Below are 16,985 nucleotides of genomic sequence, written 5' to 3'. Positions count from 1 at the left end.
GTGTGTTGCGACCGCTGTAAATCTTGTACAATGCATCATCTTTCCTGCGCCTCCTGTTCTAGCCAAGATGCGATATCAAACTCGGCGTGATGCGTGGCTCTGATATGAAGCGAACAGAGTGCACCTCGGATTTGAAAACTTGCCACACTTGATCCACCTGGAACCGGATCTTGCGAGTACTAGATACTTGTGTGATCTCGCTTCGAGGTATTGCGAGAGGCATCGTTGTAGCAGAGGTTCCTCGTGGCAAAAGCCATGTCGGGTCACACGTGGCGCTTAGTGTCAGATATCCGTTTAGCGAGGAAGGGTTACAATACGGAACGGGTTGTCGACAGGTGTGTACCAGTTTCGCTTGGTGCAGCTCGCTTGAGAAGAGTTGGAGTCGATTTTCTCGGCTCGTTTTGTTTAATTCGATGACTGGCAGGATCGCTTCTTTCTTTGATAGCATTCCGAACTTCGGCAAGACCGAGCCGAAGGTTGAGCTTTTGTCTCCGTTGAATCTCGAACCGCTTCAGCGAAAGGCCGCACGCACAGCACACGCACACTCTCCACTGACAGAGAACCACGGGGTATCACATTCACATCCTCCTCTCTCCTCGACGCACTCGACCACTCACCCCCTCGTCGGCTTATGAAATCCAACCAACCTCCATCGTCTACTGTCCTTCGGATGAGGAACGATGATGTTGGCTCTGACGAAAAACTCGATCATGGCATCATCCACTTCGCCGCCGGTCCTTCTCATGGCCAACTTTGTCGAGCTGACCCAAGGATCCAAGGGTTTGTCCCAAGCCTGGTTCATGAACTCGTCGAGGTAGTGTCGAAGCGTCACGACTTTGCGATTGTCGGAACCGAAGAGGGACGTGCCCATGTCGATGAGTTGGGCGAGAAGCTCTTTGAACCGCTGTTCTTCCCGTTTGAACTTTCGGTTCAGCTCGCTGTTTCTCAAGTCAACGCGAGAAGAACAGCTTTGTCAGTCTCACAGCAGGCCAGTGGTGAGGTATCAAATGACTAGGGGGGAGAAGGACTTACCGAATGGAAGATTCGCTCGTCAAATCCTGTCGACGTTTGCGTTGCAGCTGTGCAAGACGTTTCGACAACCCAGCCGAAACAATGTCGAGATCGGAGTGGAGTTGCGTTTCGCGTGACAGGGCGTCGCGTTCCGAGGCCAGATCTGAACGAAGCGAAGAGAGCGCGGAAGAGTATTGCAGGTTGAGGTCGTGCAGCTCTGCTCGTGTGCGAATGTCGAGAACCGCCGACGAATCGAGTTCTGGTAGATGTCGTTTTTCTGCCGCACGCAATAAAGTCAAGTGAAATGAGAACAGTAGTCAGCATCAACGACGAAGATAGCAAAGACCAGAGCAGCCTCGAGGCTCACCTTCTTCGAGCTGACGTATCGCAAACTCCAAGTGCTGCCATTCGATCTCCAACTTCCTCTTTTCATCCTGGACAACTGGATCCGCTTTGCTCGATTTGGCGTTTGCTAGCGCTTCCATCCTGTCATCAATCGTCCGTGCTAGGGCATCGTTCTTCGCCTTTTCATCTTCGTACACTGCGAACAGCTCTTCCGCTTCGACTTCCGCTTCCGCTGTCACTTTTGAGGATGAAGATGTGCTGGCGGTGGGCTCGGTGTTGAGTGGAGAACGCGTTTTGGCACGCGATGCAGCTTCTTGGAGTGCCGCTTGACGAAGGAGCTCTGCCATCTCGTGGTAGGACGTTCCTTCCATTGTGATCGAGTATGAAGGTGGCTGTTCCGTAGTGCTACGATGTGAGTCTTTGTTCTGCGGGGGTGGTGGCCGTTGTCGCGATGGATGATGTCGACCACCAAGTCGAGCTGCAGGGTTGTGTTGTTCTTTTTGCCAATCAACGCGACTTGCTTCTCCGCAAGCGCGTCTCGTTAAACCGCAACGCCGACTTCCGCGCTTTACTTTTCGACGTGGACCCTTTTTGGAACTGCTTAAGGTGGAGGCTGCGGTTGCAAATGCACAGCGAAATCTTCCAAATGCAGCGGAAAGCAAAACCGCACTCTTGTGTTCACTCATCCATATCGGATGGTCCCGACGATACCCCCACGATCCTTGGACTGTCGGCACATCCGGAGCTGACGACCTTCTAGATTGAAGATGAGGGGGCTAATACCACGGCGAGCTTGCAGCTGCGCCCTCAGCGGCATTGGAGTCGCTCGGCCGCTGCGTTTGGCGAGCGCCATTCCGTCAGCTGGTGCGAGGCGGATCACGTTGACAAACCAAAGCTTCATCTCGATTCCTCCATCAATACGTCCGCTCTCATGCACCGCGACTGTTCGGACATCTCCCGAAGAGCAATCTCCTCCACACTCGCTGTCGCCACCAATACCGCCCATCAAGCACTCTGCAGCATCCACATTCTCGCTCCGTCCTTACCAGGAGGAATGCATTCAAGACTGTCTGTCCACACTCGAGAGTGGAGTCACTCGCATTGGTGTCTCTTCTCCCACAGGCTCTGGTAAGACCACCATCTTCACCCACCTCATCGATCGTCTCCCTGCACGCTCCGATACCGGCGGCGATCGCGTTCTCATCATCGTCAACTCGATCGAGCTCGCATTGCAAGCGGCCAACGCCGTCACTAGTATGTTTCCTGAAAAGTCGGTCGAGATCGAACAAGGATCCAAGTACAGAGCTTCCGGGCTGGCGGATGTGACGGTGGCGACGTATCAGACGTTGAATCGGAGTCAGCAGCGGTTGGACAAATTTGATCCGGATGGGTTCAAGGCGGTGGTGGTGGATGAGGCTCACCATGCTGCTGCTCCATCGTATCTCAAGGTTTTATCGCATTTCGATTCGCTCATCGGACTGAGCGCAGACGAACGTCAAGATCAGTCTAGCGGCAGTGACACCGCAAGCGTGCCGGTGATCGGCTTCTCCGCAACATTCAGCAGACACGACGGTCTAGCTTTGGGAAAAGTATTCGACCGCATCGTATTCCACAAAGACTTTCTCGAGATGATCGGCGACAAGTGGCTCTGCCCTATTCGCTTCACCTCGATCAGAACCGACATCGATCTCGCCTCGGTCAAAATCTCCAACCTCAACTCGGACTTCGCCACCTCCTCCCTCGCTTCCGTCGTCAACACCGAGGTGGTCAACAGAGTCATCCTCAAAGCATGGATCGATCGCGCACACACCCGTCGTCGTTCCACCCTCATATTCGCCGTCAACATCGAACACGTTCAAGACCTCACCTCTACCTTTCGAGAAGCAGGTATCGACGCGCGATACCTGCACGGGGGTACACCCATGCTCGAACGTCGTCAGCTGCTAGAGGATTTTCGAAACGGCGTCTACCCCGTGCTCGTCAATTGTGCGATCTTGACCGAGGGTGCCGACGTTCCTGCGATCGACTGCGTGCTGTTGGCTAGACCGACTCGCTCGAGGAACCTGTTTTCACAGATGATCGGACGTGGGTTGCGACTGTCGCCCAAGACGAGCAAGAAGGACTGTTTGGTGCTCGACATTGTCGGAAACATCGAAAAGGGCGTCGTCTGCACACCGACGTTGTTCGGACTCGATGCGGATGACATCATCGAAGACGAGTCAGCAGAAGGCCTTCTGGAACGATCACACGAAGCAGAAGGTTTCGCTCCTTCAGACGTCGAAAACGCCCAGGATCCGTTCGGAATCTCTCTCGCGGATCCAACGAAGATCACCTACATCGACTACGAAGATCCGTATCAGCTCCAACAAGCCATGCTGTCCCGATCGAGCGTGGTCGAGATAATGTCTCCCAACGCGTGGGTCGACTGTGGAGGACAGACGTACATCCTCGACGTGCCACGCTATGGCTTTGTCACCGTCGAACGCAACTCCGAACCCACTGCAGAGGAGGATGTGGAAAAGCCGGAGTGGACATCCTGGTTTACACCGACCAACTCGGACGCCGACGAAGCAGCCGCTGCCTCTGGTCGTGCTGCCTCCTCCGGCTTCCGCGCTAACCGCGGCAAGTTCGCCGGTGAGTCACCCTACCGTCGTCCACGACACATCCTCTTCTCCCCCACACTCGAACAGGCTGTTCGCGGATCAGATCTGTACGTCCAGAAATCCGTTCTGCGCAACTCACCCCAGCTGTTCGCCATGCTCAACCGCCGAGCTGCGTGGCGCAGCACGCGCGCGACCGATTCACAACGAAAGCTCGTCGAAAAACGTCTCGGCCTATCCAAAGGCGTCGCCCATTCTACGGAGGAAGAGGGTGGAGGGAAACCGAAACGCAAAGCACTAGATTCCACCTCGCAGCTGACAAAAGGTCAGGCGTCAATCGTTCTCACCAGGCTGCTGCACGGCGCAAAGGGAAGATGGAAGGATCGGGTCAAGAAGGCGAACAAAGTGTGGAGACAGGAGGAGAAGGAAAAGACGAGAAAGCGGAGAGAGACTGTAAAGGTTGGTCCGCTCGTTGGTTGAGGATGTTTTGATACCCATACGCGAGCGTATACAGTACTGTTCATGCAATAATAGAATGCGAGCTTACAGTACAGGGTTGTTCAAGTAATGTGTGGGATGAACGTGCGATGAGGTGAAATTGGTCGGATGGGAGGATGTGTTGGTTTGTGGGTTGTTTTGCCAAGGCGCAGCACGCAGCAACCGCAGACAAATGATGACTGCTAGAGGCACATACTGTACTTTGCAGATCTGCGTTGGTTGGTGGGTAGAGATCATGGTCCAAAGCCCAGAAGGAGCAAGGTGAGGACTCTCCAGCTCGGCACCAATCGAAAAAGCGCATTCCAGTTTGTGCTCATGAAACTTTTGCTCGCGGGTGATCGTCGTCCGTCGTAAACATCATAAAGAAACGCAAACTCGCACAAGCTCATGTTGACCCTCTTCCACGTCCGAGCGCTCGACTCAAGCTGGACTCAAGCTGGACTCAATCCTGGATAGACAACACGATGTCATCGACATTATTACCAAGCTTGCTTCTCTTCCTATCTCTGATGTTGCTCTGCGGCGCCCACCCCGCACCTCCATCTGTTCAACTCGATCCTCAACCAATCGCCGCACCACTTGTTCCTGCGATTCCTCTAGACCCTTCGTTCTCCGATGAACGCTCTTCGCTCACCACCTTCTACCTGCAACACCAGTCCGCCCTGCTTTCCCGCATCCACGCCACCCCGCGCTCTCCCAATTCGTACCTCTCCGCCTCATCCCAGATGCGATCCCTTTTTGCTGCACTCTCCACCTCCCACCCTTCCACCTCGCACCACCTCTCCGTCCTCTCCCACATCAACACCCTCCGCTCTTCGCACCGGTTTCCCTCTCGCATCGATCCCGGAATGCGCCTTGCTTGGGGTACCCCCTGGGATTTCTCTCGGCACGGACCGTACCCAGCTGCTAGGTTGGCCAGGATCGAGTCCCTCGGTGTGAACGCGGACGCGGCGAGGGTGGAGCTGGAGAATGCCGTGGAGGCGCTGGATAGACAGACGTGGGTGAAGGCGCAGAGAGGCGCGGGGGAATGGCCGAGGATGCTCTTCACGGATGATACGGGGTTGTTGAGGAGCGCGGTGGAGTACTATCGACGTGTGTTGGGGTGAGAGCGAGATCGAGATGGGGTGGACAGCAGATCGCCGAGCGATCGTTACTGTATGTGTACACCAAAAAGTGCGCCACTAAGCTCGTCGTCGGCGATACAACACGCACACCAACGCTTCAGCCATCTCCCGCTGCTCACAAAGTGTCCAAGTGAGCATTTGTACTCAATGCTCTGAACCGAACCTCGATCGTCCGTTTTTTTCTCTGTCGGCAACTCTTCCCAATTCCCCTTCATCTCGGCATTCTCCGATCTTGCCAACTTGCATCAAACCATCCCAAAGCCGCTCTGATCACTCTCATCGTTGCCAAGAAAGGCGTTTGCTCATAGCCAGATTTCCGGCTGTTAACTGAAACGTCTCGGTGTGTGCGTGCAGAAATGAAAGATTTCGAGTTTTCGAGACGTCGATGACTGACCCACTCAATGGATGCGAGAGCAGCGCTCCTTACGGTTATTCGTTCGCTTCTCGCCGAGTGGCGGATACCTCCCCTCTGAAGCGAAGCACAGATACAAAGATCGCTTCCAGGCAGCCGCTAAGACAGACAGACAGACAGACTGAGTCGTGCCCATCGCCAAGCATCGGTGACGGACGTGCAATTGATTTGGGACCTAACCTAAGCCATCCCTCTCTTACCGTGGTGCAACTGCCTCCCTTGCCATCCCTTTCCTCGTTGGCATTGCACACACCTGGCATCGTTCCTTCCAACGCAACTTCATCTGCGTTTTCTCCCCCACCCGGTAGGTCACTCGAAGCCGTCTCGTTCAGGCGAGACAACCCGAGACTCTCCCGACTCGCCGGAATCACCGCCGTTACTCATATAGCCGGTTATTTGCCCAGGCACACACGGATGTTGATTACATGTGTGGCGGCACGGTCGTGCGTTTCATCCGAATATCCGACGGACGGGTTGTTGGTCGTGTGACCCGAACAAATTTGTGTAGCAAGAGTAACAACCGGGCAGCTGTTGTAAAGGGGAATCGAGCGTTCGGTCGGGAGAAGTTTGGTGGTTGGCTTGGATGAATGACAGGAGGAGGGAGGGTTATAAGAAGGCGGATACGAGGAACCAACCCCCCTGATATTGGGTGCGAGAGTTCCCACAAAATTCAGGAGCGAACAGTTTTTATGACTCGTCGACATGTCGACCCTTGTCACGACGCGTCACGATCCTCCTCGCCATCCTCATCCACCATCGTTGGCAACGATGAGCAAAATCCTTGTTCTCATCATCCTGTTCTCCACCACCATTGTCCTCGCCGCTCCCGTTCCACACAACTTCCCCCCGATCCAAGACTCTTTAGCTTCACTCGACGAAATGCTTCACGCCCTTCCCGCCATCCCGGACCACATCCCTCCCACCGCATCCTTTGAAACCTTCCACCCATCAGCCCTCTCGCCCTCATTCGACACGCCGTTCACCCCTCCCTCTCCTCCCCCACTACTCCCCCTCCCTGCGCCTCTTCCCGCCCGCATCGGTCGTAGCGACTCCGCACCCGCCACCACCTTCCCACGCCTCTCCACCACCCGTCGCCGCCTCACCTTCCACGAAGAAGAAGAACAACGCTGGCAACTCGAACAACTCAAAGAAGAAATCCGACAGCGACTCTACCGCAGCGAATCCTCCAACGCCGGTCAAGATACCGGCACTAGAGCACCACCTAACTCACCGGTGCGTGACGAATTGCCCACTACCACCAGACGAAGCACAAGAGATTGACCGACCGTGCAGAGGAGCCGATAGAATAGCACACGACGAGGCGGCGAAAGATGACGAAAGACCCCCCAAGTCAAGAATGAAAACTATATTCCCACAGTCGATATTGTCGTGGCGTGTGTACGAGTGTGAAGGAGTTGGCATTTCCCGTGTAAGAACGAGACGCTCGACATCGCGAGCTTACAAATCGACCGCACCTTCCTTCCCCTCCAACTTCCGTCTTCCTGCAATATCTACAGCAACCACCCCCCCACCTTTTTCACCCTACGCCCCAGGCGAAACCCAGAAGCTCAACGCAGCGACCGCATAAAGACTGCACAGCATAGCACCCTCCATATAATTGCTCTTTCCATCCTGCACCAGCGTGTTGACCAGAAACACCGCCGCGACAAGGATCACCGTCTCGAAGGTCTCAAAGTACAGCGTGAGCGGCTGCTTGATCGCCCAGCCGACGAGGACGAGGATGGGGATCATGCCGACGCTGATCTGGATCGACGAGCCGATGGCGATGCCCAGGCTGATCTCCATCTTGCCCTTGCTGGCCATCCAGACGGCGGTGAGGTGTTCGGCCATGTTGCCGACGATCGGCAGCAGGATGGTTCCGATGAAGGCTTTGGGGATGTGGTACTCGTTGGCGACTTCGTCGATGGCGCCGACGAGGTAGTCGGCGTTGAACGCGGTGAGGACGGTCACGCCGGCGAGCGCGATCATAGCGGCGAGAGGGGACATCTTGGCCTCCTCTTCCTCGTCGTCTTCCTCCTCGGCTTCGTAGAGGAATGCGTGCGTCTTGAGCTGGAAAACGAGGTACAGCACGTAGATTCCCACCAGGATCAACGACGTACCGCGCGAGATGAACAGCAGACCGGTGCGATCCTCCTCTCCGTGCACGATGGGGGTGTTGAGGACAGCGAGCTTTTCAAAGTTGCCGGCGAGCGCGGCGCTCGACTTGACCGACATGTGGTACGCCGCCGGAATGGCCAGCGTGATGCAACCGAGCGTCATGATGGACCCGCTCGCCTGCGCCGCCGTCTGCTGGAACGTGTTTTCGCTCCTAAACAGTCCACCGGCGACAAAGCTCATACCCAACACCAGCAGGATGTTGCTCAGGATCGAACCGATGAGGCTAGTCTGAACGATCCTCAACTGACCCTGAATCAGCGCCACGATACCGACGATCAGCTCGACAGCGTTGCCGAACGTAGCATTGAGCAGTCCACCCAGCGTCTGACCCAGACGCAGCGACACCTGCTCGGTGGCATCGCCGAGGATCTTGGCGAGCGGGATGATGGCCAGGAAGTTGAGCGAGAAGATCCAGATGGCGGGCCAGTGCAGGTGCTCGGCGACGATGCCGAGCGGCACAAAGACGAGAAAGACGTTGATCCAGGAGCACGTCAGGATCCACCAGAGCGAGGTGACGATGTTGGGCTGCGAGTGTCCATCACCGCCACTGCCGTTGTGGCTGGGAAGGCCGTTTTCGTTTCCGCCGACAAGAGGTGTTCGTTCGTTGGCCGGCATCTTGAAGGTCGTTGCTGTTCGTGGTTGGAAGGAAAGCTGACGGGAGGGTGGAACCGTTGTCAAAAGACGTTAGTCTGACGCCCTGCATCGGACTGCAACCCACACTCGGAACGTTCTCCCTTCGAGCGCCAAGATCGCACCAAGTTGGGATTGACTGCGCTGCACGAGGCACGAGGCACGAGGAAGCGAAAACGTCACACTTTCTGATCTGCGCCTTGGCTCTCTCTCTGGCTCGACCGCGGTTGCGTAGGCAAGTGTGGCTGCAGTCATGCGGGCTGGGCTGTGTTCATGTGCTGCAAATAGCACCAAAATGACGCAGTCTTGGCATTTTGCATTTTTCGGTGCAACGGGAATTGCAAGATCAAGATTGGAGCGCAATCCGCCATTCCACATGCGTCGCTCTGCTGCCTCTCGTCAGGCCGCATATCCTGCACGGTTCACACACACCACATCTCTCTCTCTCGCCCGATCCCGATCCAGGGTCTTCCACTCTCTCATCCTCGACGCTGTTCGCACATCCCCTCCCCCACATCACACTGTAGTACACTCGAGGGTATCAATTCACTTCAAACACAATACACTGACCTTCCTTGCCTTTCCACTACGCCCCTCCAGCCAGCTCGACGATCAACCGCGTAGCACACTCCAAAAACAAGAACGGACTGTTGACCTCCTTGCGTCCCGCCGGAACCGCCGGTGCCAGGCTCGGCTTGATCCTCGTCCCGTCGAACCGGTGCTGCGCTCCGGCGTGCTGTCCGTCTCGCAACGCCTGCTGCGTCTCGATCATGGCTTTGTCGAACGCTGCTTCCAGTTGACCCACCTCGGCGTCTGCTTCCTCCGCTGCTCCGCTACCTTCCCCTTGAGTTTCCAGCTTCGTGTACCCGACGTTGCGGAAATCGACCAGGTAGTTCGTAGCATCCACGTGATACAGCTGCAAATCCATGCGCACAAGCACATGCCCTACCTTCCAGCGCGTCTCTAGGAAGAACAGCTCTTCGCCCTTGCTGGCCGCCGAACTTCCTCCGTCCTGCCCCTTGTCCTGCGCCTCGCCCCCCGCTGCTGCTGCTGCCGCCCCGTCGGATTCGCGGTCCTTGCCCCGCTTGGCCACCGGCTTTGCCCTCCACTCCATCCCCAGCGACTGCAGCGTGCGGTACAGCTCGAGCATGATCTCCATCGGTGGACTGCGCGATCGGATGCCGAAATGCCATCGCGAGCGCGGCTTCTTGTGGATCTGCGCCGTCGACGCCGGCGGCAGAGCCGGCGTCGGAGCACCAGAGATGGGCGTGCACGCCGGCCACGATGTCTTTTCCGCAGACGGTGTCGCCAACCTCTCCGCCTCCCTCGCCCGCAGATACCCTGGCAGCGACGTTTCGAGCACCGCAATCCTGACCATCCTGTCCCCCGCCCCATCCTCCACGTCCGTCAGCTGGCCATCGTCGTCGGTCAGCACATCCTCCTCATCACTCGCCAGCGTCTCATTCCCGTCGTCCGATGGATCCGCATCTGCGGCATCGGCCATGAACGAATCCCCCTCGTCTTCGCCCACACCTGCCGCCGCCACCTGTGCCTGAGCCTGCGCATGCGCCTGTGCCTGCGACTGTGCCGATGGCGGCAACGGCGGAACCTGCTCCTTGTTTGATGCAACCGCCGAAGCTGCGGCATCCTTGTCCCGGTTCTTGCGCTTGATGCTGGTCGATCGACCCATGAAGCCCTCCAACCCTTCGTTCCACGCAGGCGGGCTCTGTGCCAGGAACATCTCCATACCGTGCGCGTCCTCCATATGGTGGATCTGCAGCATGCGTCGATGATCGCGCACCAGCTGATACGCTACCTTGACCTGGTTGTCGCCCTTCTCCAAGAGGTGGTGCATCAGCTCATCCCGATTGAAGCCCACCATCTTGCCGACCAGCTCATCGACGATGTCGTCCTCGATCATCCCCAGATCGCCGGCGGCGATCGGCTGACTACCCGGTCTACTAGCTGGTGCCGAGGTCTGCGAAGACGCACCGCTGTTGGCCGCCGAGCTCGAATTGGTCGGCGATGTTACATCAGCCGGTGATCCCGTATCGGCGGGCGAAGCCGTCATGCCGAAGTCGAAGCCTCGATTCTCAGCCGCAGGCGTCGGCGGCAGAGGCCTGAGGTACGCCGGCAGATCGACGTTGAACCACGGATGCTGCCTGATCTCCTGGATCGTGATCCTCTTGACCGGATCGACGATGAGCATCTGGCTGAGCAGATGCCTCGCTTCCTGCGAGAGGTAGCTCGGAAGCGTGTAGATACCGTTGTTGATCTTCTTGAACAGTGTAGGGATGTACTCGTCGTCGAAGGGCAGCCTGCCACACAGCATGACGTACAAGATGACACCGCACGACCAGATATCGATCTCGGGTCCGGCATACAGCCTGCCTGAGATCACCTCTGGCGCGGCGTAGTTGGGACTCCCGCAACTGGTCTTGAGAAAATCACCGTCGGTCATGATGTTGGACAGACCAAAGTCGCCGATCTTGACGTTGAGGTACTCGTCCAACAGCAAGTTCTCCGGTTTGAGATCGCGATGGACGATCTTGTGTCGATGGCAGTACTCCATGGCACAGATGACCTGCTGGAAGAATCGCCTCGCTTCATGTTCAGGCATGCGGCCACGATCGACAATGTACTGGAAGAGCTCGCCACCTGCGTACTCGATCACCATGATGATGTCGTTGGGTGTGGTGATGACCTCGTACAGCTTGATAATGTGGGGGTGTCGAAGCAGCTTGAGATACTGGATCTCACGCTTTACGCGGCCGCCCATGTCGAGACTCGAGATCTTGCGACGGTTGATGATCTTCATCGCGACGCGGTGACCCGTGAGAGCGTGGGTTGCCAGCTTGACTTTACCGAACGATCCCGCTCCCAGCGTCTGCTGCAAGATGTATTGCCCGATGCGTACGGGCTGCTTTGCTGACTTTTCGCTGCGATGCCTTGATCCGGAGCGAGATGGCTGGCGACTCGAGGAGCGAGAAGATGAGCCGGCTGCTACATCCAGGTGGTCCGAGGGCTGGCGCCGCGAACTGGCAGAAGCTTCTCTGCCGGACATTGTGATAATGCGGCGGTGCTACACTGCACGTCGCAGATGATGAATTCTAGTATCAACTGCGAGAAGACTCAAGTGTTGCGGTTCCAAACTGAGTAGATTGGCCGATGTGTGCTGTGCATGCCGAGTCGATGCTAGCACCCGGATGTTAGCTCGCGAGGTTGCTGCTTCGTTGAACGGCAGAAGATTGCAGTGTCGAGCTGGGACTATCAGAGTCGAGCGAATCGTTGACGAATTGGTCGTAGCAAGTTATGGACCTGGAAAGGCTGCAATGTCGATGGGAACGAGCGAAGCAGCTCAGCGAGGCGATGTCCGCGCACCGTCCAGAAGCGAGATTGAAGCGCAAGCAAGCGGACGAGCTGTATGTTCCTTTCGTGTACCGTCGAGAAATGGAAGGGGATAGGGAGATGAATGTGGTGTGGATAATTATTTGAGAGATGGTAGAACGAAGGTCGAGTGACTACATTCACCCGACTCCGCTTCTCGACGTTGATTGTGTGACTCTCTCTCTTTCTCCGCCTTGCCGCTCTGACGCAGCTTTTTGGTGGCTTGAACTGGTCTGTGTGCAGTTGCAACCTTGCAGCCTCGTTGCAATTCCGTCATTTCTCCTCAGAGCGGTGAAATTCAACACGCTCGAATTTCAACCAAAAAGGGTTGCTCTGCGTGCTGCTGCTGCTGTTGCTGCTTCGGCTGCTGCAGTCGTGCGCAGTTATGCCCCGCATTGCATCCCCCCGCAGAAGCAGAGAAGAGCATCGATTGGCTGCTCAGGCTCGCCCTTGCCTCTCAGCTCCCTCGTCGACTTGGACAAGCTGTCTCAACTTCTGAGAGCTCTACTCTTTCGCATCGCGTTCACTCTTGCACACCATAGATGAGAACAATCAGAGTAGGACAAGGTATTATTTCTGGAACACTAAAAGAATGACAGATGTGTTTGACCCCGCTCATCGCAACAAAGCAGTGGTAAGCGGACGGACAGGTTTGGTGTTTTCCAGCTGGAGCGCATACTCGAAGCATTCCCTCGCCCGCTGTGCCCTTTGACTCCTCTGCACCGCCTGGCCCAGGAAGAGCCAGGCCTCGCTCGAGTCCCAACCCGGTCCTTTGGTGGTGGTCGTCAACAGACCCTCGGCCAAGCTCACCGAAGACAGATCCTGCGCCTTGGCGCTCAGCGTCGCCTCGGCGGACGACTCGTAGTTGTGCTTGACCGCGACCGGCGCCGTGGCGGCGGGCCCTGGGTGCACGACATCAGCGTGGCGCTTGGGCTTGAGCTCGGGATCGGCGAGGAAGAGACGTGCCAGGTGCACCGACGCAGCAATGTCCGTGCTCGAACACGCCAGCGCCTTGTACAGCGAATCCACCGCCAGACGATTCGATCCGTTCTTAGCAAAGTACAGCGACAGCTGAACCCACACGTCCGCCAGTCCCGGCTGCAGACGCTCAGCCTCCTGGATCGCAGATCGGCTCTCCTTGAGCTGACCAGCACGTCGGAAGCTCGCCGCCGACTGTAACCAAATCTTGGCCAGAGTGACCGATTGCCTCTTGAGATGCTGCATCTTACGCTCAGCTCCCGATTCCGACAGGTCGTCGTCTTCGCCGCCAAACTGCATGCCTGGCAAGATGGCCGCGTTGCTCTTCTGTGTGCCGCCGGCACCGCTCGCCGACCTCTGGGCGTACGATCGTACTCGACTCGCCGTCGTTTGCGACCGAGCTAGCACAGTGTCGTTGCTGTTGTCACCCCCACCAACCGCGGCGAGCGAGCCATATCGTCGCAAGCCGCCCAAGTCCTTGGATGTGCGTGGGTTGTCGGCTCCCACCCCGGCTCCAACTCCACCGGCTGACGAAGCCGAGGCTGAAGCTGCTGCCGCTGCTGCGTACGGGAACACGCGGTGGAAGTACGAGAAGAGCTCCTTTTGTCCAGCAATCGCACTTTCGACTCCGTCGTTGAGCTCTTCCAACGCATTGTACGTCACCATGAGCCGCAAGATCGACTCGTTCCTCTCCAACGGCCGAGGTGGGTAGTCGACGCTCAGCAGCTGAGAGCCTGCAAAGTTGGCTGGTGACGAACCGTTGGCAGCGCCTGTACTGGTTCCGCTGTCGTCCTTTTCGCACTCGTCGAGCGCCACTTCGGCAATTTTGAATGCGTCCTTGTACTTTTTCTGCGCCGACAGCAGCAGCACCAGCAGGTGCCACGATTCGACGTCTGCCGGCTCAAGCTCGACCGCTTTGCGAGCCGACTGCAAGGCAGAGTGTACATCGCGCAGCTCAGCCTGCAAGAAGGCGAGCTGGTAGAAAGCCTCCGAGGATTGGCTGTCCAGCTGCACGGCCGCGGTGAGGTCGGCGAGGGCCTCCGACTGCAAAACCGGCCTTCGCACAGGATCCGCTAGCTCGATCGCCAAACCGGCTTTGGCGTAGCCGCTAACACGCTTCAGACGGGCCAGCAAGATCGTGTTGTGCTGCAGAGTAGATTTGTACTGGCCCTTGTCGTCGAGAGCCACTGCGAGCGCCTTTGTGGCCATCTTGTCTGCAAGCGTAAAGTCATTGCAGTGACGTCCGACGAGGTAGGCACCGTGAGCGAGCGTGCTTGCGTAGACCTCATCGCTATCGTGATCCTTTGAAGATGTCGTCTTGTTGCCGTTGGCCTGCTGCTGTTCCTGCGGTTTCTCGGCCTGAGCCTCGCCATTCTCCTTGACTTCTGCCTTGCTGCCAGAAGCGTTGGTCTCGGCGCTCGCGTCGGCTTCCCTCGCCTTTTCTACAAGCTGCGCGTAGGCCTGCAAAGCACGCTTAGCTTCATCGAAGCACTCAGCGGCAAAGAGGAGCGTGACCAGGTAGCGTGCGATGCGCTGCGAGTGGAAGGTGAGCTCGACAAGGCCATGCAAGATCTCGGCAGCATCGTCCGCCTGTTCGCCTCCGAGTTCTCCGTTGATCTCCCACGCCTTGATCATCTCGTCAGCAAAGTCGAGCACCTCGTCGTTGATGTGGTTCGCTTTGGGAAACGCGGTCGACTTTTGGAGCGAGTTGAAGGCGGCTTTCTGCGCTGTGAGCGACTCATTGGACCACGACACGGAAGGAGGACGCAGCTCGCGGTAGACCTTGGGTCGGCGCGTCGAGACGGTGCGTGATGTGACGCGCTGCGAAGAGAAGGTAGGAGCAATGCGCTTGGCGGCAGGGTCGCGGTGAAGGCGCTCCGACTCGTAGTCTCGAATCTGGACGCGCGCGGCGACGGTGGCCACGACGGTGAGCTGATACGCCTTGCTTCGCCAGTCATCGCGGCTGGGCGGAGGCAGCTCTGGTGGATCGGCGTAGGTGCCTAGTTCGGCGGATCGGTTGAGGACGCGCAGGTAGTAGCGATGGATGACGTTTCGCTGCGGAAGACGGAACTCGTTGTGCCAGCGACTGGCGTGTGCCTGGTAGGATCGAAGGGCGTTGAGGCTTTGTACGGGCTCGCCTGCGCGAATCGAGAGGAGCGCATTGCGGTAGAGGGCCACCTCGGCCCACCTCTCGATCTCGTCGGCTTGCAGACCACGAAGCGCATTGGCCTTTTTGCCGCCACGCACCATCTCGTGTAACTCGATGGCTCTGGCGAACCCGGCAAGCGCAAAGGGCGCATATCCAGGCTCGTTCTTGGAATAGAGGAGTCGCTCGTTGGCCATTCCGTAGATGGTGAATCCTTGGATGACGAGGCCAGTGAGCGCGGCGTTGTGCATTTCAGGCGCGATGGCGGATTCGCCGGCCGACTCCATGAACTTTTCGCGATGCAAAATGTCGACCGCCTCGTCGTCGCGGCCGAGCACGAAGAACGCCAAGGCGCGCAAAGAGATTGCGGCGAGACGATTGGCGCTGTCGCCGTACTCGAGGACGCGGTCGGCGATCTGAGCGACGCCTTGTGTAGACCAGCCGACGCCCTCTGCACCGGGCTGCATGACTGGTGGGAAGAGAGTAGCATCGCCCGCCTGCGGATACACTTTGTAGTCGTCCAGATGGGAGGCATCGGTGTAGTTTGAGTCGGCGTAGAAGTTGTGGAAGGCAGCCTTGAGCTCGTGCTCGAGCGTTGCAAGTGCTCCTAGGGCTGTAAAAGGGGGTTCGCAGAAGAGTGCGAGGTGTCAGTACTCGTATGAAGATGAGCCAGGCTGAGCGAAAGCGGGCAAGGTTGGCACCTACAAGGCTTGTCCGGGTTGTGCTTGGAAAACTTGCGGAGAAGCTCGCTCCAAGGCAGCGGCTTGCCGGACTGGCTTGGCTGTTCGCTGAGCCAGTTACCACGCAAACGTGCCGAGTCAAGCTCTTTGAGGTAGAGCTCGGATTTGCTCTAGGAGGCGAGACAAGGATAGGCACGAAAGAGAGGTCAGTCGGACTCCTGTCGCTGGATTGCAATTCCATCCAAATGCTCAAGTCGTTACTTACGGATTTCGACATGTTGGGAGGTGATCCTTCCTTAGCTTACTATGAAGGCAGGTACGGTGTGAAATCGCTCGTCTCTCTCTGAAAGAAGCGTCCGAGTTGATCGAGCTTTGGACGGCTGTCCTGCTTGTTCAAAATCGGCGCCGAGGACCTAGAGACAGCTGCACTCGACAGGCTTCAGGCTTTTGCTTGGTCTCGATGGCGATGGTGTGACGAGGACAGCGGCGTGGGCTGTGGCAGCACCGACGGAGGGCGAAACTGGGGTATAACGAGGACCGAGAGACCAGAAGGCCAGAGAAGGTGACCAAGCCGCCTTGCAAGCAGTGATGGCCTCGAATTCGGTCAGAGCTGCACTTGGTGCGACGACGACGGCTCTGCGCTGCTGGATGAGGATGAGGAGGAGTTGGAGTTGGGATGAAGAGGAAGAACGAAGTTTGAGCGGGACAAATACGAACGCAGTGAGCAGTGAGCAGCGGCTCAGGAAACGTGAATCCAAATGTCACGCACACACACGCCTGTTCGGTCATTCCGTCACCGATTTGCCCAGGAGAGAGTGTGTGTGGAGAGGGCTGTTTGGCGCTGGTGCAGAGCCGACTCTTCTGAGCCTGAATTTCCCGTTTTTGAAAGCGAGCCGTGCGCCCACTTTCTGCAGGCCTGTCTTGGGAAGGGCTAAAACATTGAAATGCACGCGGCTGCAGCTCTGTAGCGCTGAGTCTCTCTCTCACACCAAACTA

At 57.3% G+C, this 16,985-nt stretch overlaps 6 protein-coding genes across 6 annotated transcripts; 2 read left to right on the top strand and 4 right to left on the bottom strand.

Annotated features, from left to right (window-relative positions):
• Positions 1 to 613: 613 nt before the first annotated feature.
• PHSY_006722 (protein-nucleus import-related protein) lies at positions 614 to 1,727 on the bottom strand (the record flags this gene model as incomplete). Its single annotated transcript, XM_012337321.1, has 3 exons — positions 614 to 944; positions 1,033 to 1,288; positions 1,379 to 1,727. 3 exons carry the CDS (start codon positions 1,725 to 1,727, stop codon positions 614 to 616), a joined length of 936 nt encoding a protein of 311 aa, XP_012192711.1.
• Positions 1,728 to 1,807: 80 nt separating this feature from the next.
• Positions 1,808 to 6,577, top strand: PHSY_006721 (hypothetical protein; the record flags this gene model as incomplete). Its single annotated transcript, XM_012337320.1, has 3 exons — positions 1,808 to 1,962; positions 2,117 to 4,415; positions 6,299 to 6,577. The coding sequence occupies 3 exons, from the start codon at positions 1,808 to 1,810 to the stop codon at positions 6,575 to 6,577; spliced, it is 2,733 nt and encodes a 910-aa protein (XP_012192710.1).
• Positions 6,578 to 6,692: 115 nt separating this feature from the next.
• On the top strand, positions 6,693 to 7,271 carry PHSY_006720 (hypothetical protein; the record flags this gene model as incomplete). Its single annotated transcript, XM_012337319.1, has 1 exon — positions 6,693 to 7,271. One exon carries the CDS (start codon positions 6,693 to 6,695, stop codon positions 7,269 to 7,271), a length of 579 nt encoding a protein of 192 aa, XP_012192709.1.
• Positions 7,272 to 7,532: 261 nt separating this feature from the next.
• PHSY_006719 (vacuolar calcium ion transporter /H(+) exchanger) lies at positions 7,533 to 8,783 on the bottom strand (the record flags this gene model as incomplete). Its single annotated transcript, XM_012337318.1, has 1 exon — positions 7,533 to 8,783. One exon carries the CDS (start codon positions 8,781 to 8,783, stop codon positions 7,533 to 7,535), a length of 1,251 nt encoding a protein of 416 aa, XP_012192708.1.
• A 601-nt stretch (positions 8,784 to 9,384) lies between these two features.
• On the bottom strand, positions 9,385 to 11,862 carry PHSY_006718 (likely protein kinase; the record flags this gene model as incomplete). The annotated part of the gene is made up of 1 exon (XM_012337317.1): positions 9,385 to 11,862. The coding sequence occupies one exon, from the start codon at positions 11,860 to 11,862 to the stop codon at positions 9,385 to 9,387; it is 2,478 nt and encodes an 825-aa protein (XP_012192707.1).
• A 938-nt stretch (positions 11,863 to 12,800) lies between these two features.
• On the bottom strand, positions 12,801 to 16,778 carry PHSY_006717 (hypothetical protein; the record flags this gene model as incomplete). Its single annotated transcript, XM_012337316.1, has 3 exons — positions 12,801 to 15,922; positions 16,015 to 16,159; positions 16,419 to 16,778. 3 exons carry the CDS (start codon positions 16,776 to 16,778, stop codon positions 12,801 to 12,803), a joined length of 3,627 nt encoding a protein of 1,208 aa, XP_012192706.1.
• Between the last annotated feature and the right edge of the window lie 207 nt (positions 16,779 to 16,985).

Source organism: Pseudozyma hubeiensis (assembly GCF_000403515.1).
Source record: "Pseudozyma hubeiensis SY62 DNA, scaffold: PHS60, whole genome shotgun sequence".
NCBI lineage: Eukaryota > Fungi > Basidiomycota > Ustilaginomycetes > Ustilaginales > Ustilaginaceae > Pseudozyma > Pseudozyma hubeiensis.
The sequence above is the reverse complement of the archived record's forward strand: the minus strand, read 5'-3'. Positions and strand labels throughout refer to the sequence as shown.